Source organism: Vidua chalybeata, chromosome 12 (genome assembly GCF_026979565.1).
Source record: "Vidua chalybeata isolate OUT-0048 chromosome 12, bVidCha1 merged haplotype, whole genome shotgun sequence".
In the NCBI taxonomy this organism is placed as follows: domain Eukaryota; kingdom Metazoa; phylum Chordata; class Aves; order Passeriformes; family Viduidae; genus Vidua; species Vidua chalybeata.
The window spans coordinates 10,475,097-10,502,271 of NC_071541.1; the positions used below are offsets into that span (position 1 = coordinate 10,475,097).

General features: G+C 47.1%; 1 protein-coding gene across 6 annotated transcripts; it reads left to right on the plus strand.

Moving 5' to 3' along the window:
* The first annotated feature begins 254 nt into the window (after positions 1-254).
* SLC41A3 (solute carrier family 41 member 3) lies at positions 255-25,796 on the plus strand. Of its 6 annotated transcripts, none has more exons than XM_053953949.1 (11): positions 255-340; positions 1,397-1,429; positions 12,166-12,273; positions 13,084-13,155; positions 13,959-14,103; positions 16,184-16,330; positions 18,939-19,083; positions 19,983-20,062; positions 21,787-21,921; positions 22,714-22,862; positions 25,274-25,796. In XM_053953949.1, the coding sequence occupies exons 3-11, from the start codon at positions 12,244-12,246 to the stop codon at positions 25,457-25,459; spliced, it is 1,089 nt and encodes a 362-aa protein (XP_053809924.1). In that variant the 5' UTR covers positions 255-340; positions 1,397-1,429; positions 12,166-12,243; the 3' UTR covers positions 25,460-25,796. The 6 variants fall into 6 exon arrangements, with proteins under 6 accessions (XP_053809924.1, XP_053809920.1, XP_053809922.1 ...); XM_053953947.1 differs by lacking the exons at positions 255-340; positions 1,397-1,429 and adding exons at positions 5,457-5,672; positions 6,031-6,473; XM_053953948.1 differs by lacking the exons at positions 255-340; positions 1,397-1,429 and adding exons at positions 6,387-6,473; positions 10,713-10,799.
* The last annotated feature ends 1,379 nt before the right edge of the window (positions 25,797-27,175 follow it).

The following is a 27,175-nucleotide window of genomic DNA, read 5'->3' on the forward strand; positions in this document are numbered from 1 at the left end:
CTCGCCGAGCGACACCCGTCCTTGCTGGGAGCGCCCCCGCTGCGGCCGGGGGGTACCGGAGGGGCCCGGGGCCGCTGCCGGCGTGGCGGGGCGTGCGGCAGCCGCGGTGCGGGCACGGCGCCGGGGCAGGACCGGAGGCTGCCACTCAACGGCGCCGCCTCCGCCTCCGCGGGCGGGGGCCGGGCTCGAACCCGCGGCCGCCGCGCAGGGCGGGCGCCGAGCCGCCCCCGCCGCGCCCAAATGTGGCGGGAGCCTCCCGCGCTCGCATCGCCCCGGCCGCGCCCGCGGGCCCGCGGGGACAGCCCCGGCACGGGCGGCGCCCGGGCAGCGCACGGAGCCGGTAAGCGCCGCGCAGGGACGGGGCCGCGGTTCTTCCTCCCGCAGAGCGGGACTTTGTCTTGCCCGTCTTTCCTCCCTCCCTCCGCTCCTCAGCCGCTGCTGGGGCCTCCCGGCTGTTCCCTCCGCTCTCCAGATCGGAGCAAGATTGGGGCAAGAAGAGGGCTGGTCCTACCTGGGATAGCGCAGGGCCCCGGTGTGTTAGGGGTGCATCCTGAAAATGAGAGCATCAGAGAACATCCGGCAGAGGTTAATCCAGGCGAGGATGGCAGGAGGTGATGGGTGAAAGACTTGGGGCACTGCCTGGGCCAACAGTGGGACAGGCAGTATGAGTGACAGCTCTATCAAGAAAGGAGATTTGATGGCAGCAAAAGGGCTACTGGTGAGAATTTTGCATGTTTATTTTTTTCTTGTAAGATGCTGTGGGGTCATGACATCTTTTCTGTAGATAGATGAGTCATGTAGTGCATGTGTGTCAACTAAGGCAAAAGGAAGGAAAAGTATCCAGATTAGCACAAAGATCAAATAATTGTCTTGTTATTGAGGAGTGGTGGACAGCTATGCTAGGTAGTAAGCATAGTACACACCTGGACCCTAGTCCTTTGCTGGACTGTGGGATGCTAGGATATAAAGAAGTCAACTGCTCCCATTTCTTGGCTAGGGGTCAGGTCCTGGAAAGGGTTGGATTCTGCTGGGCTCATAAGATCTTTGTGACTCCCAGTGTGAGAGCTAGTAGGTCAAGAGTTCAGGCTATGTGCAGTGCCTTCTGCATTCTTCTGGGTGTTCTCAGGGGAACAGCCAGGATGCACAGCAAGCACTGCAGCGTGAACACAGGCCTAGGAAGAGATGCTACTTCAGAAAGGGAGATTGGTTTGACACTATACAAAGTTGAAGGTAAACTAAGTACTAGTATTTGGGCCAGCAGAGTATCTTGGGTTTGGGGAGTATGTGGTAGCTTGCCTTCAGGTTAATGGAGTGCACACAGTACCAAAGAATTTCCTGTCTCTCACCTACCTGATACTTCTTTTTGTTATCTCACTGTTTCTGACTTTGTTTTCAGAAAAACTGTGATTCAAGAAAGCCACCATGAAAGGTGAGGAAGTTCGGCAGAGGAGAAAGGAGGGCAGGTCTAGGAATGGAGAGCGATCCCGGCACAAAGGAAAGAGCAAGGGTAAACACAGAGAGAGCCGACTTGGCAGCCAGGAGGCAGAGGATGTCACTCTGCATGCACAGCAGAAGCTGCTGGCTGAGGAGAAAGCAGCCATGGCAAAGTCACAGGAAGAGTCAGCAATCTCAATTTGCCTGCAAGTGCTCCTGCCATACCTCCTAGCTGGGCTTGGCATGGTCTTGGCGGGCATGGTTTTGGATTATGTTCAGGTAAGGGGAAGAAACTCATCTGACATACCTGTTGTGGGATAAGTGGGGGACTTTTCTTCACAGGCAGGGGATTTGGTCTGGGAATGGCATAGTGAGGGAAGATTTGCAGCAGTTTCCTATGCCAGCATGTCCCTCAAAGTCAGCTATTATGTACTGTGCAGCTCTCAAGAGACATCTGGTGCTTTTCTGGTGCCTTTCCTCCTCTGGATAAAAAAGAGATCACGGTACTAAAGAGTACATGAAGGCTAATTAGGAATGTGGAGTCCTAATTGATCAGTGATTAGGAATATGCAGAGATCTCCCCTTGGTTCCTGGGAAGAGGGTGGGTGAGGGCAGCCTGGGGTGGCACAGTGCTTTCCTGCAGCAGACAGAGTGGTGACATCACTCATGGATGTAGCTCTGGACAGTCCTGCACCCGCTGCTTCCTTGCACAAGGCATCAGCCAGCCCAGCACTGTTAACATTTCATACAACAGCTCAGCCCTGCCAGTGCGCCACATCATTTTCTAAGGCCTCACAGCAGAAGACTTGAATTCCTTAAGTCCCATTCCTGACACTGTAAGGATCAGGATGAGACCTTTCCTCCTGTGGTGCAGCAATACAGAAATTTAAGGCAATGATCAGCACCTAATTTTAGACAGTTTAAAGCTGATTATGAATTGCCATGCCTTTGCACTCTGGGTTCCTCTAACAGCATGCCTTTTTGTTAACCTTGTTATTTGACTAACTAGCTGTGAGGTCAAACTACCCTGACCTATCTGATACGGTGACACAGAAGCTACAGTGCTTACATTGACAACTTTCACAAATGTGGAGCTGTGTTCCTTTGTCATTAACCCAGGGCTGATCTCCCTGAGCTAGAAGAGCTATAAAGGCTTAGGAGTGACACAGTATCCTTAACTGACCTTAGCATGTACTTGATACCCAGCACAATGTCTAGTCAGATCACAGAACACCAGGCAAATGCAGAACCCAGTGTCAAACTACTTTTTGTCTCCTTAGACATTATTCCCAAGAGCCTTGAACACTGAGCAGCCACTTCTGTTTTTATTTTTTAGACTTTCTAGAGCTGCCTGTTCCTATGGACCTCTGACATTAAATGTATGTTTCTTCCTACTGTGAGTTATTAAAGTGTGAAATGGATTGCAGATGGGTTTATGATCTTGGAGGAGGACTTTTCCTTCAATGTATCTTCCCTGGGAGGTTTTTTTTTTGTGGGTTTTTTTTTTTTTTTTTTCTAGAGGGAACTGAGCTGCTGAGCTGCTAATATGAACAGAATGTGAAGCAAACCTCATTCTACTCTGAAACTGCAAAAGTCTGTTTTCTGTTTTTGCAAATACAGAGCTCACTAAAAGCCATCATAGTAGTGCTTAAAGTATGGGAAATCAACCCATGCAACATCTCATAGGAAATGTGGCTTTGGCAATTAGCACAGTGGTTGTTTGTGCATGACCATGGACTGACTGCTTGAACACATCTCATCAAGGACTTGCTGCTGCCCTTCCTTCCTGAGCCAGTCCTGGCCCTTGCCTGGCTGCTGCTGTTGTTTCTGTGGGACAGCAGTGGATCCCTGACAGTCCCTGGGCCCCAGGCACTCTCCATCTGCCTGCTTTCCAGCTCTCCACAAAAGTCCTCTTCTCTGCCCTTTCCTAAAGTGGAGAGGAGAAGAGCAAGGTTAGAAACAAAAATACACTGCTTGGTGTAACAGAGCTCACAGAGTCGGGAGTGGTGGTGCTCAAGCAGCTGGGACGTGCAGTCCCTGGAAAGCATCGTTCTCCCGTGAGCCCATGGTGTTGGAATAGTGCTGCCTGCTGCCAGCACTGCCACATTGTGAGAGCATTCTGTCATTTCTGTCTCCTCTTTGCAGGGATGACAAGGTATGTACGAAACTGTGCTCTCAGACACTTGCTGTCTTTCTGTTCTGTTTTTTGTACAGTGCCAGTGGATGGGGGATCTAGATCAGGGTCAGGACTCACCCAAGAGGCTGTTTCTGCTTTGACTCCTCCAGGACAGTGCTACTTGTTGACTAGCTGGGAACATGAGGGTAGGGTGTATCTGTGTGCAGAGAAGGGCAGCAGTGCACCTCTCCAGGTTTTGCCTTCTTGAGTGGCACAGCCATGAGCTGTTGGGGTTTTTTTAGTCTCTTTACTAGCTAGTTGCAATCTTTTTCCCACTGTTGAGCAATGCTCTCATTCTTCTCAAACCTGATATATGTTTTCTGGACAAATAAGGTATATTTCTTTGCCAGGAAAATGTGATGCATCTCTCTGCTGATAAATATGGTGTAGCTCTTTATCAGAGGTTCCTTAAATGCATAATAAAATGGCCCAGTGTACACACATGGGTCACCTGAACCAATTACCTCTCTGCATACTGATTTATCGGTTGAGGGCTTTTTATGGTGCTTGCTTAGCAGGAGAGAGATGGAGCGTGATAAACTCATAAACCCTGTCAGGCTGACGCTTTAGTACAGGATGTGTTGCTGCTGTGTTTTTTAATGTCATTTGAGTCATTCAGTCTCATTGATATTTCCTTTACATTAATGCTTCTGCCTGTCATCAATCCAGTTAGCTGACACAGTGACATATGGGACTAGGTAGGCACATTATTAGGACTGGAAAATCTATGCTTTTGTGCAGAAATTTTGTCCAGAAATCGTCTTTTATTTCCTTGAAGCTTCTATGAATGACTAACTAGAACTGGGCCTTCATACTGTCATTTCTCTCTTCCCAGCTGGTATAAAGAGGTTGGGTCATGTGTGATTATTACAGGATTTTTATTAACCTGACTCTTCTAGATATTGTGGGACTTTTTTCCAGTTAGAATAGCTGAAATGTACTCTCCTGTTAGCTTTCAGCTAACTGGACCATTGTTAGGTGCTGGAGACACATGTACACACCAAGGCAGCTGGGAGTGGAGAAGGTTTTTGGGGCTGTACCTAAAGAACAGCCTAGAAAGCATGGAAGGACAAAGCCTCTGTAGCTTGCGTTTGTTTTCCACTCTGCCTTGCTTCCAGGGAGACCTGCTCTGTCACCGCAGTTGGTGTGAATTCAGACCAAAGAAACACTGTCCAAACAGCCGCAAGCTTCCTCAGTTCCCAATTTAGCTGCAAGCATGTCGTGTTCTCTCCAACTCCCCCGCACTGCTGGGGACCCTGTCACAAGGACAGAGTCCACAAGCCATTAGCCTTTTCCTCTCTGCAGAGAATGTGAGGGAATGGGTTGATCCATCCTAAAAGGTGGTTTTTAAAGCTTTTTAACCTTTTGATTCAATTAGTTTGCCCAAAATAATTATTAGAAAGGAACCCAGGCATAATACCATGACTCTTTTCCCTACATGTCTGACTTTGAGCTGAAATCTTTACAGAGCAGGATACAAATTTTTTTGGCTGTATGTAGCCATGGTGCAGTTCTAATTTTTACCTTGTATAAGCTCCTTAACCATGAAGCCTCTGGGGTGAGATCCCCTCTCTCAAAGACAGTACTTCCTGGGAGCATGCAGGAGCAGCGTGTTTCACTTTAGAACAGGAAGGGTGACCAGCTCACAGCGTGCCCTTTCTCTCCCTTGCCTGTCGTGCAGAGAGATTATGGAGCTACCTTAAATGAGCTCCAGCTAGGACTCTTATCTTGGCCTTTGCAAACTAGCAGAAAGTTGAAGTGATGACAGCAGATAAGGGTGCTCGCTTTTGAAGCTTATTGGCTGGTTCTCTGAACTTTTTTTCCCCCTGAGAGCCAGTCATTCAGAGGTACAGCTGGCACAGCCTGATTGTTCTGTCTCACGGAGACCATGGAGCGGACGCGAGGGGCCGGGGTCTAGAAGGGCAGATCTTGTGTCACCAGCCGGCTCAGCTGTGTCACCTGCCCGGGGATGAGACCTGCGTAATGCTGTCAGCTGAGAGAAACGTGGGCTCGTGCTTTCCTTGACCTTTCTTCACCTTGGAGAAGTGCAGAATGGATCGTGGTTGGTAACTCCCCACCTCCTCGGCCTCGGGACAGTGAGGAAAGTTCAGCAGTGCTTGTGGTGGGAGCAGGGAGCTGGGCTGGTCTGCAGCAGGCTTACACATTAAACCGTCGTATCAAACGCGCGCCGCGCTCTGACAAGAAATGTAACCCGAGGAGAAAGGACACCAGTGTGTTTGAGCACGCTGAGGGATTCTTGTATGACTTGTTACTCTTTCAGTGCTGTAGCCTGAGCAGGTCTTACTGGTTTTTACCGAAGCGGTGGGAGCTGAATGGGGTGTGGGCTCGTTTCTATTCATCCACAAGCATCTCTACAATCTTCTCTTCTCTTTTTTAATTTCCCCCTGGATATAAATCAGAGAAATTGTGTCCATCGAGTTTGCTGCCACCTGGGCTCAACCCAGCTGAACCAATTTTGGAGGATACCCTTGCTGCAATCATCTGGACGTGCTCCTAGGAGGAGAAGAAACTAAAGGAATTTGGCATCGTTGCTGTAGTTTGAGGAAAAACATTCCTTCTGACTTTGGAGAGAGCTACAAAGAGGATCTGTGTCATGTCCTGATCTCCCTTCATTTTCCTGCTGAGCATGGGGTAGCAGTGTGTGACCATGGTGGTCACCCAGTTACAGCTGGAACTGTGCTTCCATGGCAAGAAGCTGAGAGGTTTCACCTGCAAGTTGACCAGGTCAGCCAGTGGATTTCTCCCAGAGACTTCGTTCTCCATTGCCTCCCAGATTTTTGTGCCGTTCCTTCTGGCTGGCTTGGGAATGGTAGCTGCTGGCCTCTTGATGGATGTTGTTCAAGTAGGTACCTGTGATTAGGCAACTTGTAGTGAGAGGGTGGGCTAAGGCTCTGACCTTGAGTATTTGAGCTTGTTTGTTTTTAATGTGTGGTCCTAGCAGCCAGTCAGCAGCATGGCTGTGGGCTTTTTCTGTGCTGGAGGGACACCATCCATCTTCTTTAGATCAGTAGCTGGGTTCCTTGTGATGTGGGATACTGGTTTTCAGATGGCTGCCTAGCCTTTGCTGGGTTTGTTAGACTGGGTGCTCCCTTTTCTCTGTGGAGCTAAACACTTTGGTAAAGACTCCTGTGAAGCAACTGGATCAGGCTGCAGCATATTCCCCTGTTGCATGATATCATTTCTTTCCTTCAAAAATTGCTGATAAGGAGATCTAGGTCAGGGTTTTTATTAACTACCTGTTTTACTTAGAGGCAAGTTCATGCTTTCAGGTCTTTGCAGACAGCCTAATATAATCTTTGGTCTAGAAAGCATTTAGATACTGTGATGAGAGGTATGCCACCATAAAATGATTAGCATTGCCTACAAACTGAGTGCTTCTTGGGCAGTTTCTGAGGTGGCTATAAATTTAGAATAACTTCCCAACTGCTGGGGAGTGCTGCAGTATTTACACCATTGTTTCCCAACCAGGATTTGTCCCATCCATCTTTCCTTTGTACTGGTGGCACAAATAGAAATGCAAAATATGATCTCGTTTGGGCATATAATTGCTGGTAGATTTACAAATCAAAAGGCTGGCAGAGTTTCCCAAGGATATATCCTACACTCTGAGCTCACTGGAGTACATCGGATTCTCTGGCATTAATACCACAGGAGGAGCTAAATATGGATACTTGAATGTTTGGAAAGACAATACCTTGCTTGTTTTTTTCTAGCACTGGAAGAAACAAAGAAGGCAGAGAAGTTGAACTAAAGGAAGCACAAGGAATATCAAAGAAGGGTTAACTGGAGTGGCACAGGCTGTTGCTGGGCTGTGTTTGTCATCTCCACCTTGTGCTGTGCTTAGGCACAGACCTGTATTGCAGCATTACAGAAGTTCCCAAACTACCCAAGATGTTATGTTGATAGGTAGCATTTGTCTCAAAGGAGAAAGACACAGCACATACCCACTCTGTACCTTAGGGTGAATAGGTCTTTGTCTAGAAGAAATCAATTCACGTGCTAAGAACTGAGCTGTGTCCAAAAATGTAACTGTATCCAAACTGATGGGAAACACAGGCCATGTATGCGTACATTGCACCTGTCCTTTAAATAACAATGTGCAGTCTAGTTTGTGTATTTGCTCACTTGACTCATAGAAATGGGGTCAGGTGTAAACCACAACCACAGGAAGTGTATATTTTGGTGAAGTATGTTGAAATAGAAACGGTCAGTCTATGGGTTTAGCTCCCAGAGGAGGGAGCCCAGTCCATTGAGACTCACAAATGGCACAGGAGAGATGTTAGTGAGGTGAGCTACCATGGTACCAACAACTCCACAGCTAAAAACAAAACCAGCAGCTGGGAAAATGCAGAGATCTTAGCCTTTATAGCTTTGGGATATTCTTCAGTGCTTATTTGTCTTAGAGCTGTTTATTTTCAACTTCCTGCGAGTGTGAGAGAGAGAAAATCACAGTCCTGTCCAACTAAAACCTACCTGACACTAAGTTTGTTTGCTTGAGGCCAGGTACCATAAGACTCATATTGCCAGGCATGAGGGCTCACATACTGAAACTACAGGTTTTTCAAGTCCAGGAGTCTGTGGTTTGCCCATTTTCTAGTGCTTCTTCTGGCTAAGGAATGTTTTGCCTTAGTGACTGGAAAACATTCTTAGGGAGCTCTGTGTCTGCCTTGGACAGGGAGATATATGGGCAAGCTTAAGGATGGTATCTAGAGCATAGATAATACTGAGTTTAATCCTGCTGTTCTTCTTTTATTATGTACAAAATATCTTGAAATAACTTGGTTCTGTGTTGTGAGTCCAGCTGATGCTGTCTTTTGCAGGACTCATATTGCTGTAAAGAGAATAAAGTGTAAATTGCTCATTTGTATCCTATCAAACTTCTCAGGATTTTAGCAGTTTCTGATCTGCTCTGGGATGAAACCAAGAACTGTTCATATTGCTCTTTAAAAGAAAAATCAACAGAACAGATTTATCTAGCCCAGTTGACTCCAAGGCTCAGACCTGGGTCTCCCATGCTGTAGGAAAAGGATGCCCAAAGAAGTTAGATGTTTGCCATTTTCTCTTCCTGAGTGTGCAGGGGATGCAGTCTCTCTGCAGAGCTGATAGCACAGCACAGGTTTTCTCCTGGACATTTTTGCCTCTGTTCCAGTGATCCTTGGCCATCTGGATTCTGGGCTGGCTGGCATTGCTGGAGACCTTGCAGGGCCCTGCCAGTGTTTGGCCCACTTTTGTACAGTAAGGTGAAGAATCATATTGAAGCTGGCTGGTCAGATTTCAAACCAGAGAATTCAGGAGGAAAGCTTCCCTTCCGTTTTCCCTTTCCACGCCACTGGAGTGGGACACAGTCCAAGTAAAAGTCACAGATATAAGATATTTCTGTCCTTTGTTGACAAAAGCCCATGAGACGATTAGCTTTGAAAAGGATTTTGAATTGGCTTGCATTTTGTACTCTAGGATATTTTGATCTTTCTGTTGACTTGTTCAGAGTAATGGAAAACCCCTGAGGCTCCTGAGCTGCTGCCATGGGAGACTGATGTCCTGGGGAGGTAACAGGACAGGTTGGGTCTGTGAGGACAGTGTGAGGAGCTCCAGCAGGGCTGCACTGAGGCTGGGGGGCTGCACTGAGGCTGGGGGGATGCTCTGAGGCTGGGGGGATGCTCTGAGGCTGGGGGGATGCTCTGAGGCTGGGGGGCTGCACTGAGGCTGGGGGGCTGCACTGAGGCTGGGGGGCTGGCTCAGTGCATCCATGATAATCTCTCTTCCTCTGAGGGACCCCACGAGCAGATCCAGCTGCTATGGGTAGAACATGGAATTAATTGAGCTTCTTCAGAGCTGAGTTTTAGGGCTGAAACTCCATTATGAAAATATGAAGTGGGAAAGGGTCCCTTTCTGGCTCTGTATCTGCCTGTGTGGGTTTGCAAAGCTGCATGGAATGTTTTTGTTCTTTCAAGGCCAGTTTTCATCTCAAAGGACAGAGACATTTCCTAGGCTTTGTCCAGGTGTCTTCATTCAGGTAGTTCCTTGCCTGCATGGCTCCAAACTGCCCAACTCAGCCACTCCTCCAGCTGACAGTCCTGCAAATTGATGGCACAGGCATCATCTGTTTATTCTGTATTTCTGCAGTCACTAACACAATGAAGTCCTGGCTGTTGTGGTATAAATCATTAAGAATCTTTCCTTAGGCTCTAGATGAGTCACTAATGAGACTCAAATAGAGGCAATTAAGTCAGCTCTTTTTTATTAGTACAGTTGTGTGATTATTAATTGTTCAGAGCTTTCAGGTGTAATTATATGTAAGGCAGAGTCACAGAAAATCATACCTCATATGCTGAAGCTTCTGTTCTGATGGCTTGAAACCTGCAAAATCTATTCTGTCACAAGGATTGGATCTTACTTAGATATACCAAAGTCTTATTTCCCAAAGGTGGCATGCACAGAAAATACAAACAGTTGAATTTTCCTGTTGCTTTCTATTTATGTCTTTTTATGTGCAAAATATGCAAGGTCTTAAGTGTGAATTTCTGCATGCCTCTGAGCTTTAAATGACTGGGGAGTTTTACATTGTGACTATGAAGTCTGTGTTTCCTCCTCTTTCTTTTGAAGATGCCAAAGATGTGTTTGGATCTTTATTTGTAATTAAAGAGAGAGGAGAGAGGGGGATATGAATCTTTAAAAGAGATGTCCACCCCTAGCTTTTCTCAGGTATTTAAGTTCCATGTTAACAAGTTTAAACAAAACTGTAGTGTGTCAAATAAGGAGACAATTTTTGTGTTGTTGGTTGTTTATGCAACAGTAACATACCTTGAACATTTTGAAATGTGCCTGTTTCCACCACTGCCAGGAAAAGTGCCTTTTTTATATTGATAATAACGTTTTGCCTGTTATCTGCACTTCTGAGGTGCCTTGCACCACATGCTCAGGACTGGCTCAGCCCCAGTTTCATTCATCCTGACTGAGAAGGAAGCTGTGAGATCTTCCCAGCAGACAGATACCACCACCTTCCCACAGCTTCCTGCAGCTTCCCATGGCACAGCCAGAGAAAAACACCGAGCTGTTACACCCCGTGTGTATTTCCTAACAGGCTGGCAGCTGAATGTGTCACCATTTGTTGAGTCTGTCCAACCACCTGGATATTCAAGTTTATAGAATCCCAGTGGATGTGAAAAAGGTGGGTAGGGATGTGCTGGTTTGTTTTGTCCTCTAGTGCCAGAATTCAGGACCACAGTGGGTATGACCCAGTGACAAGTTGGAAAAAAACCCAAATCCTTCACATGATGTGCAGCTAAACTATGGAAATCTTTGCCACAGGGTGGCACATGGGTTGGAGGGGGGAGTTTGGATGAGGACCTGAAAGAGAAAGCCTTTCAACACTGGGAATTGTGCAGAAAACCCCTACCAGTTCAGCACCCTGTGGCAGATAGTCATAGTCTGGCAAATACACAGAAGAATTATCCCATTTACTTGTCATTTTTGTAGATTCTTGTTTTATACACCCAAATTGGATTATTGGCAGAGCTAAGGGTGGGTTAGATGGACCTTTGATCTCACTCATTGCAGCCACCCTTTTTTTCCTTGTATTCTGCTCTTAGATGTCAGGCTCATTACTTTTCCTTCATGCTGAGTGGCCCCATTCTGTGATTTCATTCTGATTTAAACCTCTCTGGCTACAGCAGGGCTTTGCCAACACCCTTGAATGCACAGAGGAGGATTGAATTCTATTCCTAGGCACTGTATGGTACAAAAATTAGAGAACACATGTCAGTCAATAAAGTTTCTTATGTTTTCAGATTGTCTCTGGCGTTGCAGCTGGTTCAACAGCTTTGTACAGTTCAGCTTCAGAGGAGAAACAACAGTCAAGATATTGGCCCAGCAGTCTGGCTTATGAGATATCTTAATTCAAAACCTTTTTCCAGCTGTACCGAGAATGTGCTTGGTAACAGGAAGATTTAAGAACTGCCTGTGGAGAAGAGATGCAAAAATCTCATTCCCTCCCCCCACCAGTCTTAGATGCTAGACTAGAAGTTTGGTAAGAAAAGACAGACACAACTTCTTGTTGTGAGATCATTTTCCAGATCTTTGTTTTTGTTCTTATGAGTTTGGTTAGCAGTAGAGGTTCCTAGGTTCTAGTCACAGAGGTTCTAATCACAGAGGTTCTAGTGTCAGTGCAAAGGATGGAGAACATGCTCTATTTAATTTGCCTTGTGAACCTTAATTACTTTTAACGTTGGTCTTGGCTGATGCTAAAGGCAGGTTTCAATTGGTGGGTTTCCAAAATGTTCTGTTGCCCCTAGAAGGAAAGCTCCTTCCCCATTAGGGTAGTGCTTTGTTGTGCATGAGATGAAAAAGAATACTGCAAGCTGAAAATTCCTTCCTTCCCTCCCAAAATGCAAAACATAAAATGCATCCGGGCAGCATCTGCCCCTGTGTGCACAGGACACCTGGAGGTGGTGAGAGAAGAACCTGCTGCCCTGGGGTGCAGCAGCATTGGACTGGGCAGCACCACAAGCTGAGGTCATTGCTTTGTTTCCTTGCAGCACTGGGATGTGTTCCGGACAATTACAGAAGTGTTCATCCTGGTTCCTGCCTTGGTTGGCCTGAAGGGTAATCTGGAGATGACACTGGCATCCAGGCTCTCCACTGCTGTGAGTGTTAAGCTGGTGGGGAGTGTTGGGAGGGGGGTGATTAGCAGGAGACATCGGGAGATTCTTCATTTATGTAATCACACTGTGTATGAGAGATGCCCTTTTCTGCTAACTAGAAACTAGTGGGGTGTGAGCATTAAAATAATGTGTTTGCCCTCATTTTGTAACTGGAACAGAGAATTTCCATCTGCACTTTGAAGGTGAATTAATCCCTGGGTGGCCACTTGCTGATATTTGGGGCCCTGTGACACATGAAGGAGACAAAGCCAGGACTCCACAGCTGTCAGCTTCAGTACTGGATTGCTTTTCTGTGGGTATTGATCCTTGAGGGCTTCCCAGCAATTCTACCTTGGGGGGAGCAGACTGAGGCTTCTTGGAACGTGCAGCAGCTTTTGCTACTCTGTATTTGATCTCTTCTATCTCCCTAAGCAATTTTGTTTACTTTGGTCTTTTTTTTTATTATGCCTCAGGAGAAATTGTAGTTTATCAGAGAAATTTAGGGGGAAAAAAGGACGAAAAATGGTTTAATTTATTCAGCTTTTTGTCTGTGTGGGCTGTGGTGGATATGCCCACTTCACTTTTAGCTGGGTGCCCTGCAACACCTCTGCACCTCCAGTGTGAGCCTCCAATGCCCCTGGGACATTGGGCTGGTGGAAGTGTCAAGAAGGAAGTGCAGGGACGGCTGGGAGATGGTGACCTGCATTTGCCTCTCTCTGACAGCCCCTTTCCCTCAGGGAACAGGTGAAACTGCCTTCAGCAGCCACCTGTACCACAGAAAGAGCTTTTCAGAGTGTCTCTCTTGACTCCTAGGCTAACACTGGACAGATGGATGATGCCCAGAAGCAATGGAAAATGGCCACCTGCAATTTAGCCCTTATCCAGGTGAGTCACTTCAGCTGGGAGGTGAAAAAGTCCCTTTTCTCTTGCTATGTTGCAGACCAGCAGCATCTGTTCCAGCAGTGCTGAATGCACAGCTGGTGATTTGGGGCAGGTATCCTCAACACAGCCAAGCAAAGCCAGGACTTGACCTCCAATAAAGCTCTTTGTGGCCCCAGAGCTTGTAGTTTAGCTGTAAAACACATCTAGACATTCATTGCCTTTGTGGACATACTGAACTAATAAAACTCCTTTTGCAGCAGGAGCTGTGGCACAATCCCTGCTTCACAGCAGCCCCTGGATAAAGCCTGTCATTTACTGGCAGTGTGTGGGAATCAGCCTTGGGCAGGAGGGGAGAGATGGGAGAAATTGTCTCTTGTAAAGGCAATTCTTCTGCTTGTTAAAAGCCAGGAGCCAGCCTAGAGTTTGCACATGGCAAGACCTCAGGGCTGGCAGCATGTGTCTGTGTGCTTTCCCTTATCTCCCTGCACAGCTCCAAGCCTCCCAGGAGTGCAGAGCTGATGGGGAGCCCATTTTTGTCTTGACCAGGGCTATTCCTTTGCTGATGGACCCAGTGTCCTTTGCTGAAGTGTTATCTGCCCTTTGCAGGCCCACAGAGATTTTCTCCAAACTTTGTCAGGATTTCTTTTTTGATCTAGTGGAGCCTTGCAGGGATGCTGTTTAAATACTCAAACAATCAGCATCTGTGCCAGGCTTTGCCCTCCAAGCTGTGTGGCAGCACTGCAGTTGTGTGGAGCCAGGGCTGCCAGGACAGGATGTGTGCTCACCAGCTGTCCTTTGGTCCCCAGGTCCAGGCCACTGTGGTGGGACTCCTGGCTGCTGTTGCTGCTGTGATCCTGGGAGCCATCTCCAAGGGCTCTGTGGAGCTGAGCCAGGCTGCTGTGCTGTGTGCCAGCAGCGTGACCACGGCCTTCATAGCTGCGCTTTCCCTTGGTGAGTGGTTCTGGTCCCTCAGATCAAACATGCAGCACTCAGGCAGGGAATGAACTGTCCCTGTTCCACCAGGGAGGCCCAGCTGGCATGCCTCTGGTCTGGCAGAGGGAGGAGGGATGCAGGGACCTGTGTCTGCTGCTTTCATCCTCTCTGCATCCTGCCTTTGCTTCTCTTCCCCTATGATCTGTTGCTCCCTGGGCCCTCAGCATCCACAGGCAGCAATCAAAATGTGCTTCACCTGACCCATGAAAAATGCCCCAAGCTGTGCATGGCTGTACAAACACCCCCCACTCCGTGTCTCTTGGGTGTCACATGAGCCATCTACATTGGCCCTTTCCCAGGGGAGGGTGAAATATTGTCACCCAGAGAATGGAGGGTCTGTTGGCAGACAAATCCAGACCAGGCTCGAGATGGACTTGGGTCACCCCACACCCTGAGCAGGGCTGTGGCCAGCCCTGCAGTTTGCCTGCTGTGAGCTGGGAGCCTGGCAGTCCTCTCCCCTGGCCCTTCCTCTTCCAGGGGAACGTGATGGGCTGGACAGCAGGAGCTGTTCTGTGTGGCCTGAAGATCTCCAGTTTGTAGGTCTGCCATAGGAGGGCAGCATGATACCCTGAATAGAGCAGCTGGCACAAAGGATACTGCAAGTTTCCTAAATGAAGGGGACAAGTTAGAACAACTGCAGATCCCGAAGCTGGAATCAAAGGCTGATTGTAGATACCTTTGATGAAAAACGTGGGATGAGGCAGTTGTTAAATACCAGCAGCTCAGCTTTCATTACTCTTCCCTACAATCTCCCTGCTTGGTGTGGTGCAGAGAGGCTTTGCTGCTGTACTGTCTCAGGTTTGACATCAGTTGTTTTCCCTGGACACGGTCACAGGCAGCCTGTGTGTGGGTGTGCACAATGGGAAGCTGCTCTTTTTATGGCCAGGGAGGGAAGCAGCATGAACTGTGCTGAGGGGAGCGTGGGTGTCTGGGAGGGCTGCTGTGGAAATGTCATGTTGTGTGAGGATGTGTTTTTGTGTTGAGGATGTTACATCAGGGAAGATGCATATGTAGCATTTCTTGGGGTAGAACTGATGCTCCTGTGCATGCTCAGCTTTGGAGGGGCTGTGCAGACAGGCACAGAGAGGTTGTGAGCTGGAGGGAATCCCCATTTCTTGGGCTTCCTTTGGTGCAGTCTGTCAGCCACAGAAGGACTTTGAAGGGATGTCTTATGTCTTGTCTCAAGGCTGCCTTTGCTGCTTAGCAATGGAGCCTGGCCAGGGCTTATTCCAGGTGCTTCTTCCACAAGCCTGTGAGAGATCTGATAGCTGAGGGATTCCCACATGTTCATCAGGGTTTGGGGTTTGTGCTCCTAAACTTACTTGGGCAAGCAAAACCTCTCTTCTCCCCAGCAATGCTGAAAAGCAGCTCAATATTCCAGGTGCACCTCAGAGGACAAGGGAAGAGATGTGGGCCACCACCATGACCCATTGACTCTGGAGCTGCTCACAGCATCAATATTCATCCAGTGCAAATTAAAGCAGCCCCAAAGGCTCTGGGACATGAGGGCTCAGTCTGGTGGCTGGGCTGAAAGGCTAATGCAGGCTACTGTAAGGAAGCTCATTGCTCCTTGGTGATTCAAACTTTGAGAAATTTCAGTCTAATATGGAAAATATCTTTGTGCCGTGGAATCCAGAGGAGGGGATGGCACCAAGAGGCTGCTGCATGCCTGCTGTGTGCTTATCTATGAGTGTGCTTCGTGCCTGGTCCTGCTTCAAGGCAGCAAAGATTAGGCTGCTCAGGAGGGGAGCTTCTACATTTGGGCTGCCTGCTGGTATCTGCTTTGATCCCTGGAATTTGCTTGTGTGCCTCTGGGCCCTTGGTGCAGTTTATAAGGACAGAGTCATGCACTTCAGGATGGTGAAAACAAAAGGACAAATTCCTGGGGGTGTCCAATCTCCAGCTGCATGGGGCTGTTGTGGGTAACGTGCTTCTTGCTTCTCTTAGACTCCCACGTCCCTCTGGGAACCAGAACAGCAGCTCTGGGGTAAAACATAGCCAAATGCTCTCTCTGATGCCTGCTCTGTGTCTTCTCTAGGTCTGGTGATGATTGGTGTGATCATTGGAGCAAGGAAAATTGGGATCAATCCAGACAATGTCGCCACACCCATAGCAGCGAGCCTGGGAGATTTGATAACCCTTTCCCTCCTCGCAGGAATCAGCAGCACACTCTTCAAATACATAGGTACAGTGCTCAGCAGGGAACTGCAGCTCAGCAAGGGAGCTCACAAATCCTTGTGAAATTACTACAGGCTGCCTCAGCATTTCTGGCATGTTTCAGAATGGAGGCTGTCATGCCACTGGGGTAGAAAAATGACCAAAGAGGCTTTTTCCAGACTGTCTTTTAGTAACAAACTGGAAGGCAGAACCTAGTAAACACAACTGGGATTTGTCAAAGAAATGACCAGCATGTATTGTGCAGCTTTGGAACAGAAGGCTGACATATGTGACACTGACTCTGTTCCTTGATCTGTCACTAGCCAAGCAAAACTACTTCCTGTGCATGGGTAATAGCAGGTTCTTCTTCACAATGCAATTTCAGGGGTTTGGCACTAGTAAAATATTCTTGTATCCTCTCACGTGGAGAGTTACGGTAAACAAGATATTCAGTTGGAGGGAAGTAGTCTGCAGTGTTTGTGCCTGCAGGACTCTGAGCAGGAGTTGTGGTCTGGGGTTAGTTGTGCTACTGGTTGCCAAAGGCTTGGGCACCTGAGACCCTCAGAAATTCAAAACATTGGTAATAAATGTCTGTTGCTTTTAAAGTGTTAGGCTATTTACTGTGAGCCTAAGCTAGAACAGAAACGGGAAAATAAAAAAATCCAGCAAACTCAATTCCATTTGAAACCCAAACTGTTGCTTCAGACTGAGCAGAAGCAGTGAGGCAGCTGTTCTCAGTTTGTATAACTCATTCCATGTGCAAGAACAAGTGAGGGAGTGAAGGAGCACACACTGCAGGGAGAGGCCTATGAATCACTTCCATCCTGTCCTCCTTGAGCTTCAGAGGTGCTTTTTTTTAAGCAGGATTTTTCCATGATGCCATTGCACCTGTCTCTGTAAAGCTAATCTCTCTTTCAGTTGCTGTGCCTCAGATAGTATCTCCCAGGGAGCACAGGGCAGAACAACATGATAACCTCTATGGCTGTGACCAGAGAGCATTTCTGGGGTTGCCAGAGTAGTTTAAAGAGTCTCTTGAGATGGAAAATAGTCAGCACACAGACACCAAGTCATTGGGAGCATGAAGTGAAGCAGGTAGAAGGATGGCACTGCTGATGGTGCTTGAACAAATCCATTTCCCTGCCCAGTGTGTAATGAGGTACAGGTCACACTCTAAAAACTTCTGGGTCCTACCAAAATGTATATGTATCCTTCAAAAACACTGATGAGTCTGTAAAGTTTGAAGTACTGTGTGCCACTTGATGCAGCACCTTCTCCTTCTGCAGAATATCCTCTTGCCAGAGAAGATTCTCATTTTTTTTTTTAATTGCCTCTGGTCCTTCTCAGTCCTGCATAAAGGAGATACAAACTGTGCCAAAGGGTTTCAGTTTGCTTATGGGCTGCCTGTGAGAGAATGTAGCAGAACTGGAATGTGGAGCCTGAAGACCATTCATCCTACCAGGAGCCTTTCTGTGGGCTCTGATAAGGTTTGATCAACTCCAGTGCTCTGTGCCTGCATTTTTTAAGATGGAATTAATTGCTCAAAACCACATGTGGTGTGGGTAAGAGACCCAGTACAGCAGCTAAGTCTGTCATACAACCCACCTGTCCTGGATGACTCCAGAGGGTGAAGTGCACTGACAAAACTCTTAACTGCCAGGAGGAGTTGCATTTCAGTGCCCACTGAAGCCACTCAGGAAGAGTTGCACCCCTTTGTGTAAGAGCCTTTGATTCACAGAAGATGCCATCACGTCAGTGCTGTCGCATCCAGGTAGCCCAAGGCCCTGGCAATGGTGTTTTTAAAAATGCACACTTTGAGCTGCTTCATCTCCCAGATTACCTGCAAAGCCAGCATTACATCCCACTGCCTTTGGCCCCAGCTCAGAGACCAGATGGAGAGCTTTGTTGAAGAAGCATTTTTGTATCAAAAGAGGGTTGGCATCAGCCCCATTGCTCAAAGGTGTTTCTCATGATTCTGAGTCAAGTTTATTTTCTTTTAGTGCTGCACATCTACTTATTTTTTAATTTCTTTGCTTTTAAAGATCACTCCAAGGCTATGCCTCTGCTGGATGGAAGAAGCACCTAATGGAAACACATGCAAATTAACACAAAAGAAATCCCAGATCTTAACTGGCTTATATGTGCCAGAGAACATTTGTTCCTATAGAGCAGACCAGCTGCTCAGCAATTCTGTTAGCTTGCCTTCTAAAGTATTTCCTACCTCTTGTTTTAGGTGAAGGTATGAGGTGTGTGCCCTAAGTGGGATACAGCTTCCACACAGGAGTTTCCCTCTTGCCCTGCTGTTTGATTTGCACCCTGAAGCCAGAAATTTTGCAACTTTTTGTCTTTCTTAGTTGGAGATGGAATTGGAGAGTTGTTCATCTTCAAATACAACTTGCTTTGAATCCTGCTGATTTTCAAACAACATCCTCTAGCAGTGAATTTCAGGGATTAATTATGGATTTCTGTGGTGGAATGAGGTGGTTTTGTGGGGACTATCATGCTTCATGTGATTTTTCCTCTAACATAACTCGGTTGGAGCAAGAGCCCTGCTGCATTTCTTCCCATCTTTGTACATTACAATGTTGGCAACCAGTGAAGCTTCGGGTATTTAATTCAAGATTTCTTTTCCTTGCCAGATGTGAAGTACCTTTCTCCTCTGATCTGTGCTGTATTCATTGTCATGATCCCTCTCTGGGTTGCTATTGCCAAGCAAAGTCCTTCCCTGGCCGAAGTCCTGAAGTCTGGGTGGCAGCCGGTTATTGTTGCCATGAGCATCAGCAGGTAAACGAGGCACAGCTCCCAGCCCTGTGTGCACACTGCAGAGACACCCTGGGCTCACTTAGAGGGCCACCAAAGGTGACACTGGCAGGGACAGCAGGAGGGTATTTGCCCAGAGCTTCTCAGCCATTGGTGACTCTCCAACAGACTCTGAGTCTGTAAAGTTTGAAGTACTGTGTGCCACCTGCTGCAGCACCTTCTCCTTCTGCAAAATATATCCTCTTGCCAGAGAAGATTCTCCTTTTTTTTTTTTAATTGCCTCTGGTCCTTCTCAGTCCTGCATAAAGGAGATACAAACTGTGCCAAAGGGTTTCAATCTGTCTCTCTTATTTGTGAGACAGCTGATAGGGAGCCCCCAAAGGACTGGAAAAAGCAAATCATTCTAAGTCTCACTCACACATCCAGGCACCACATGGGTGAAAGCCAGGAAACTGAAAGCACAGATGATGATCATCACAATTTGTCAGGCTTTGTTCATCACAAATTGTCAGGCTTCAACCTCATTCTTATCCAGCTGTAAAGAGAAAATGCTGGTAAATGTAGAGCCAGGTAGTTCCTTCTTCCTGTGCTACATCTTTCAGTTGAGATCTGGAAGAGAATTTTTAAAACCTGCTAAGTCTAGTATAGAAGTGTAACAAAACTTTGTGGGAGGATGATAAGGCTTTCCTCACTACCTGTTTTGCTTGGGTGTGGGCAAGGAGGTCCTTCTGAACTCATGCTGTTAACAAAATCTGTAGTGCTTTCTGTAGGGGGAAACTGAGCTGTAAAAGGAGTACATGGTGAACAGTCCAGCCCTGGCACTGGGGAAGATGCAGTAACCCATGTCAGTGTGCTATTTTCAGTGTAGGAATTGCCCTGGGAAAAGATTGGTCCAACCTCATTTTTTGTCCTTTTCTTAACAGCATTGGTGGGCTCATCCTGGACAAAACTGTAACTGACCCAAACTTTGAAGGCATGGCAGTTTTCACACCTGTGATTAATGGTAGGTTGGGCATGGGGGTTCTGTGCATGCTTTTATTTATTCCTCCCCTTCCTCCCAAGGCTTCTGGCATCTACCATTGCCCCTACAGAGAGATCAGTGTCCAAGTCCCTGCTCCCATCATGAGTGGAAGTGAAGCTACTGGTCCTCATCACGTTCCTGCTTATGTTTTGAGCAAAATAGCAGTGAGGACAGAGCTGTGCAAAAAGGTTAACAGCATCTCTGAGAGCTACATTGACACTTTTCATAAAGTCAAACCTACTGGGATGTCACAATAAATCCATTTTCCCTTATTTCCTTCCCTCCACTCAGTAATTTGTGTGGTGCAATCGTCCCCTATACAGAATGTTGATTACTAGTAATATAATTAGATTATACACGTGTATGTATCTGAAAGATTATATCCATGGATTGGATATAATTTGATTTATATATATATATATCTCAATATATTTTGTGTGTATATTTATATTTATATTCATTTATATTTATATTCACAGTTCTTTTATACACACACCTATCAGCACAAACTGCTGGGAATCCTGGTATCACTGAAGATCCACTAGCTTATTTTTCTGCTATTATAACATTCTTGTAGGACAGGCCCATTCCAAGGGAAACCCAGGTTCCTAGGGCCTCATGCCATCCTCAAAGCATGGTGTCCTGTTGCAGTGCCAGAGGGTGTCACCCAGCTGCCACCTTCCTGGATCTGCATAAAGACAACCACCTTGCTGACAGGAGCCTTTCCAGCATGGTTAGTCAAGGAGCCTGCTAGGGAAAGTCAACAGCCATTTGAGCAATGAGAGCCCCAGACGTGGCTCTGTGGGGACAGGTGACCCGTTTGGCAGAGCTGCTGGCACAGTTGTGCAGTGCTCTGTGTCTTTGCACCTGCAGCTCTTCATTCTGCATGTGCAAAGCGTGGCAGTGCATGGCTCAGGTCCCATCTTCAGCTACAATGAGACAGCCTGAATATTTTCACTTTGATTCCTATCTGGAAAATCTCACATCTAAAAGTGATTTCTTCTCCAAGGAAGGGAAAATAGGAGAAGCCTGTAGCATCTGGCTCACCGTTATCTTTTCTGTGGCATTCCACCCTGAAAATACTTAGGGTGGTGGAAGTTTGCTCCACAGATCATCATCCCTCTATTTCCTACTGGAAAATGCAGCTGCTTTTTCATGTTTGCTACAATTAATCAGTCTGGAATGAATTAATTTACTTTAATTACCTAACATTTTTGGGTTCTAAATAATTCTTATGATTCCTTCTCATTTAACCAGTGTGTTAGGTACCTTCAGACAGACTCTCTGTGATGTTTTGTTGTCTTTTAAACAACCGTGTTTCTCTGAGTGAGTAAATCCAAGAAGTGGCCATGAGCAGCATCTGCACTGCTTTCCCCTGGTGTTGCTCACAGACTGTGTCAAACCAGGTGCAATTACATCATCTTCAGAGGCCATGTGGCATTTACATCCAGTGCTGGGGAGAAAGGGAAAATGTTTTCAGCCAGCAGTCAGAAGAATACAATTACCAGAGCCTTCCTGTTTTTTAGGAGCTGTTCCTGCAAAGTGAATAGTGCAGCACCCCTGGGGAATGCAGGGATCAGGTTTTCTCTTTCTCTCACTGCTGCACTTAGTGAATGCAGATTGACTGACCTTAGGCTAGGTTTTGGACTGATGTTTTTTGCTGTGGTGAAGGTGGTTTACAGGTTTTCTGTGTTTTGTCCTCACAGGTGTTGGAGGGAATCTGGTTGCCATCCAAGCTAGCCGAATTTCTACATTCCTTCATTTCTGGAGCATGCCTGGGGTTTTGCCATACAAGATGAGGCAGAATTGGCCCAACCCATGCACTACATTCTTCTCATCAGGTAGACCCTGAACCCTTGGTGTCCATGTCTCAAGGCCTGTCATCACAGATAGCTCCATTCCCAAGCCTGGTTGGTGAAGGACTAGTTGGGCTTCAAAGGCAGAACTTTCCCCTTCCTCAGAGAATGCTCAGATCAGAGAGGAAAAATCCTTGCAGTGGGCAGCATGAAAAAAAGGCTTAAGGCATATTTGCTTACTGGCATGCAAAGAAAGTGGCCTTCAGGGAGCTCTAAAGAAAGTAATTGAAAAAGAATCTTAGATTTAATCTAACAGAAAGTCATTTTAATGGCCAGCCTACAGCCATCACCTGTGGACAGAGCAGTGAATAGACCATAATCTTGCTGAAAATCAGCAATTCCTCTATCGTCAGCACTGGAAATACTTAAGCATCAACAAAACTCAATTTAGTGTCTGTTTTCTTTACAGAGTTCCTCTTGATTTTCCCTGTTAGGTTGAGAGTTAGTGCTAGATCAAACTATAAACTGGGAAAATCTGTTGCAGTGAGGCAGAGCAGAAGTTGTGGGAGGCAGAGAGCAGCTGAGAGGAGTGTTTTCAAGAATCAGAGTGGATCAGCATGGAGCACAAAGCCTTTGGCATGTAGTTTCAGTGCTAGACAAAGCTTCTGGGCTGATCCTGCAGATGCTTCCTATGTTTGTGTGATCTAGAGAAGGCATTAGCAATGAGGTTGGTGGGAGGGGCAGCCCCAGGTTTATGCATTAAAATATGCAGTGTCCTGCCCTCCCCTCACCCTCCCCAGCTGCTGTTACCCCTGTTCCTGTCTCTGTGCTCTGCAGGGGTGAATTCCAAGTCCGCCCGGGTCCTGTTCCTCCTGGTTATCCCAGGGCACCTCGTGTTCCTCTACACCATCCATCTGCTGCAGGGAGGCCACACATCCCTGTCCTTCACCTTTGTGATGTTCTATCTGGCTGCTGCTTTGCTGCAGGTAAACCCCAAACTCTTATCCTAAAAGAATCTATCAGATAACATAAAACCAGCATTCCCCAGGTTAAAGAGGAGTGACAGTAAAACATTCGTCAGCAGCCTCTGTTTCCTGTCATTTCAGATGAGCTTCTACCACGAATCACGTACATTCTGTAGCTCCAGTAATGCTTCACCCAAATTGCCAGGCTGTAGTTTCCCACATGAGCACAGCTGTGCTTTAGGGTGAGCGAGGGATCAGGCGCGAGAGGAGGAAAAACTTCTCAGCATCCACTGAGCTGCAGTAAGTGTGCAGAGACACACTTAGCGAGAAGTACCTTGCTTTAAAATGTTCACTCCTTGAGTCTCTGAGCTCCAAGTATTTCCAGGCTGCCACTAGTGACCTTGCCACTAGCAAGGTGAGAAGCAGTGAACTCCAGCCAGCAGGTTTGGAAACCACTGTCAGATGTTATGGTGAAGACCTGGGGAATCCCTCTGGGCAGAGCCATGTGGGCAAAAAACAAAGGGAAAGCTCAGGCCCTGAGCAGTTCATCTTCAAAAGTAAAAGTTCCTGGTAGGCAATGGGCAGATCATCTGATTTGTTCTGCTTGTTCTCTTTTGCTGCTTTTCCTGCCCTGTAAACTTTATTTTTCTCACTCAGAAGTGCATGTGACTGTTGCCTGAACTCACAGAGGCTCTGACTTCACTTGCCCTTTTAAATGAGTGATTCATTAATTTGCATGATGAGGTGGCTGACTCTCACTTTGCCTTACAAGCAGCCTTGTCTGAGGGTGAATTCCTTGTATGTGTAAACAATCAGTTTTTCTCAACCTTTGCACAACCCTAAGCCCAGAAGCAGAGCCACAGTTTAAAGGAAAATATTTATTCTTTTTATGCATCGAGGTAACTCCTCAACCAAAGCCAAGCATGAAAATACAAGAGTAAATGACAGCATAAAGAGCAGCATCCCAGCAACACCACTGACCCTGAAAGACTCCTGTGGAGGCCAGTGGAGGAGGGTACACTCAGCCTGGCCCTTTTTTCCCCTCTGTTATACTCTATAAAGAAAGACAGAAAGAAAAAGGGTTGGGACGAAAGTCTGGGTCAGTTGGAGGAAGCTCAAGATCAGAGGCCCAGAAAACATGACCTCAGAGGAGTGATTGAATGGACTGGGGTTAACTAGTCCAAAGAAAAAGAAAAAGTCTGGTTAGCAGCCTTTAAACTGCCAAATTTCTGTAGGAAGGGACAGAATAACATTTGCTATGTGGTCATTAGGGGAGGAAACATGAAATCATGGATTTCAAATGGAAAAAGGCAGATTTATGTTAGGCCTTGGGAAAAACAAAAATGGGAGGGAAACAAAAGCCTTGGGGATGATTGTTTTGAGTGTGGCATCTCCATCTGAGGGTTGTTTAGCACAAGTTAAACAAATTTTCCATCAGGAAAGATGTGGATGTATTTGATCCTGAATTAAGGAAGACAAATGATCTGTGTAAAACTCTCAACTTCCAGCCAGCTTTAGTTTCTGTGATTCTGTTATTTAATTTACTTCCCCCATCTCTCCTCCTCCCTCTCTCCCAACCCAGCTTGCAGTTTTCACCTTTAGAAATGCTGCCTCAGGCTTTGGTTCCTGATGTGCTGTGGTCTCCCATGGAGGGACCACAGATGTGGGGTGCAAATTCTCTCTCCCTTCTTAATTCAATTAACTAGACAGTCTTTAATCTTTAACCGAAGTATTTTTTTTCTGCCATCTGTTTATCAGAATTGGGAAAAAATAAGAATTAAAAGAAATCACAACAAAGATTTTTAAACTGTTGAGATAAAAAAAAAAAGATTTTTTTTTAACATGTCAGTTCTGCTTGGGATATCTTTGATGTAAAAACTGCCTCAAACTCCAGTTGTCCACTGAGACTTTTAGGAAAAACAAACTAGACATGATCTGAATTTGTAATGGAAAAAGGAAGGATGAAGAGGAAAAAGTCTGGCTACAAACTTGTCCTTTGATGTTGCCTGCATATTCACAGAAACCCTTCATATGAGGGAGTGAGTGGGAGCACTCCCATTCAAGGCACGGGAATAGGAACTGTACCTTTGGGAGATGCTTTTTGGTGGCCAGGCTCTGTTTGGGCAGGCAGTGCTGGTGAGCAGCTCAAGCAGGGTCTCCACACTTGTGGCTGGCAGCAGAGGGCTCTGGCACTGTGGGTTATGTGTTGCCAAAGGATAGGAGCCAGGTACACCCGTCCCATCCCATCCCATCCCATCCCATCCCATCCCATCCCATCCCATCCCAGTGAGGAACCTCAGCTCTCTGGGGAAGGTGTGAAGGCTCAGTGATCCCTGTTAGCTCTGGTTCCCTGGCCATGGCCACGTCACTGTGGCTTTGAGCCCAGGGTTTGTGTGTTACCTTCTCTCTGCCCTCCTGTCTTGCTCTCCCAGGTGGGGATCCTGCTCTACGTGGCCGACCTGATTGTGCGCCTGATGTGGAGGAAGGCTCTGGACCCAGATAATTTCTCCATCCCCTACCTCACTGCCCTGGGTGATCTCCTGGGCACTGGATTCCTGGCCATCTGTTTCCGCCTGGTTTGGCTCATCCACGGCACAGATATGAACCTGGGCAACTGAGAGTCCCCGTGCTGCTCTCATCCCTCGTGTGACACGGTGCTCCCCTCCGGGACACCGGGGCACCTGGCACTCGGTGCTGGCTCACCTGGCTGGGCTGGGCCTCCCCTGCCACCCCGACACCCCCCCTGCCCTCCCCATCGTGCCTTACAGCTGGGCCTGCCCGCCCCGAGGAGTCAGCACCCACAAACTCTGCCCTTGCAAGTGAGCAAAGCGGATTTTAGGTGTGAGCACCCGCTGCTCAAGCCTGCACCTGGCAAACAAGGCAACAAGGAGCATTTGGGCCACTGGGAGGGAGGGAAGGAAGGAGGGAAGGAAGGAAGGAAGGAAGGAAGGAAGGAAGGAAGGAAGGAAGGAAGGAAGGAAGGAAGGAAGGAAGGAAGGAAGGAAGGAAGGAAGGAAGGAAGGAAGGAAGGAAGGAAGGAAGGAAGGAAGGAAGGAAGGAAGGAGCGAGTATTTGGGCTGTGGTCTCAATCCCCAGCACTGACACAGCCCCGAGGCTGCCCCAAAGCCTGCCAAGGTCACTGCGTCTGATCCTGCAAGTGGATGTTGCAGCCCCTCCATCAGACTCTGACTCTCCACCAAGGGAAGTTCTTTATTCACCCCACTTTTCTTCTGCTCCTGGAGTAGCAGAGCAACCAGGTCTTTAAACTTGTCTTGTCTCCATCGCTCAGAGGCTCAGGACCTGAGGCAGTGTGCTGCTGGCTCATGCCCAGTGGGAGGTTATTTAGGGATACCACCTACCTGCCCTGACAGCATCGCTAGTGTCTGACCAAAAAGCTGGTTAGATTGCATTTTGAGGGCAGGAAGGTTTGTTTTTACGGTTTATGAAATGTCCAGTAGTTAAAATGTTTATAGAAACACACACATAAATAAAGTGGGTAAAAAAGAAAAAAGAGTAATGCTGTGGATTTGTGGGTTGCTTTTTTTTCTTGACATGACTCTGCCTGTTTTTAGTTCTAACTTGTCAGGTAGAACTTTTTGTTTTTTTCTCATCCATCCAGGGTTGGACAACACAATATTAAGAGGGCTTCAGGAAAATCAGTGTTTCCTAACCAAGAACATTTTGCCACCCATATGTTTCGGGTTAGCATTAAAGCCTCTCCCACAGTCACCATCCACTCATTTACAATTGCTCTGGAATGAGTCCAGGAGCTGCCTGTGTTGGTCTGGGTGATGATCAGGCACTAGGCTGTGGCCAGTGACTCTTCAGGTCCTTGCTCCAGGTGGCAATCTGGTACTACCAAGGACATGCCAGGGAGGCTGGAAGCAGCCAATTCTCACTGAAATTGAAGAAGCAACAGAGTCCTCCAGATAATAAGATGCTGAAGAGTCAGGAACTGAGGACATGGATCAAACATTTGAAAAACGTCACTAGGCCTCACCTTTATTAATTATCTGCCTTCTTGTTGGAGAAAGGAAAAGGGGAGGTCAAGTTCCCCATGATGCCTTATTCAAGGATCTGCCAGCTCTAAAATACTTGAATCTCAGCTGTGTTGAGTGCCTGCTGGCCTTGGATGTTTCATTGCTCCCAGTTCTGCTCTGGTGGCCCAGAGCCACTGCAAAGCTGAGGCCCCTGCATGGGTTCCACACATGGCTGAAGGTCCCTAACAGTGAAAGCTGAACAGCTCTGGGCTGCCAGGCATGGGGAAAAGCACTCCCTGAAAAAAAAAAAAATAGCTGTAGCCTCCCCTTTCCCCAAACTTTCTCTTCCTTTTT

Excerpts from the sequence above, each read along its gene's own strand:
- SLC41A3 (XM_053953945.1), top strand. The coding sequence starts at position 1,423 with ATGAAAGGTGAGGAAGTTCGGCAGAGGAGAAAGGAGGGCAGGTCTAGG. Across the intron at positions 20,063-21,786 it reads TTTCACACCTGTGATTAATG|GTGTTGGAGGGAATCTGGTT; the intron begins GTAGGTTGGGCA and ends TTGTCCTCACAG. Across the intron at positions 21,922-22,713 it reads CACTACATTCTTCTCATCAG|GGGTGAATTCCAAGTCCGCC; the intron begins GTAGACCCTGAA and ends TGTGCTCTGCAG.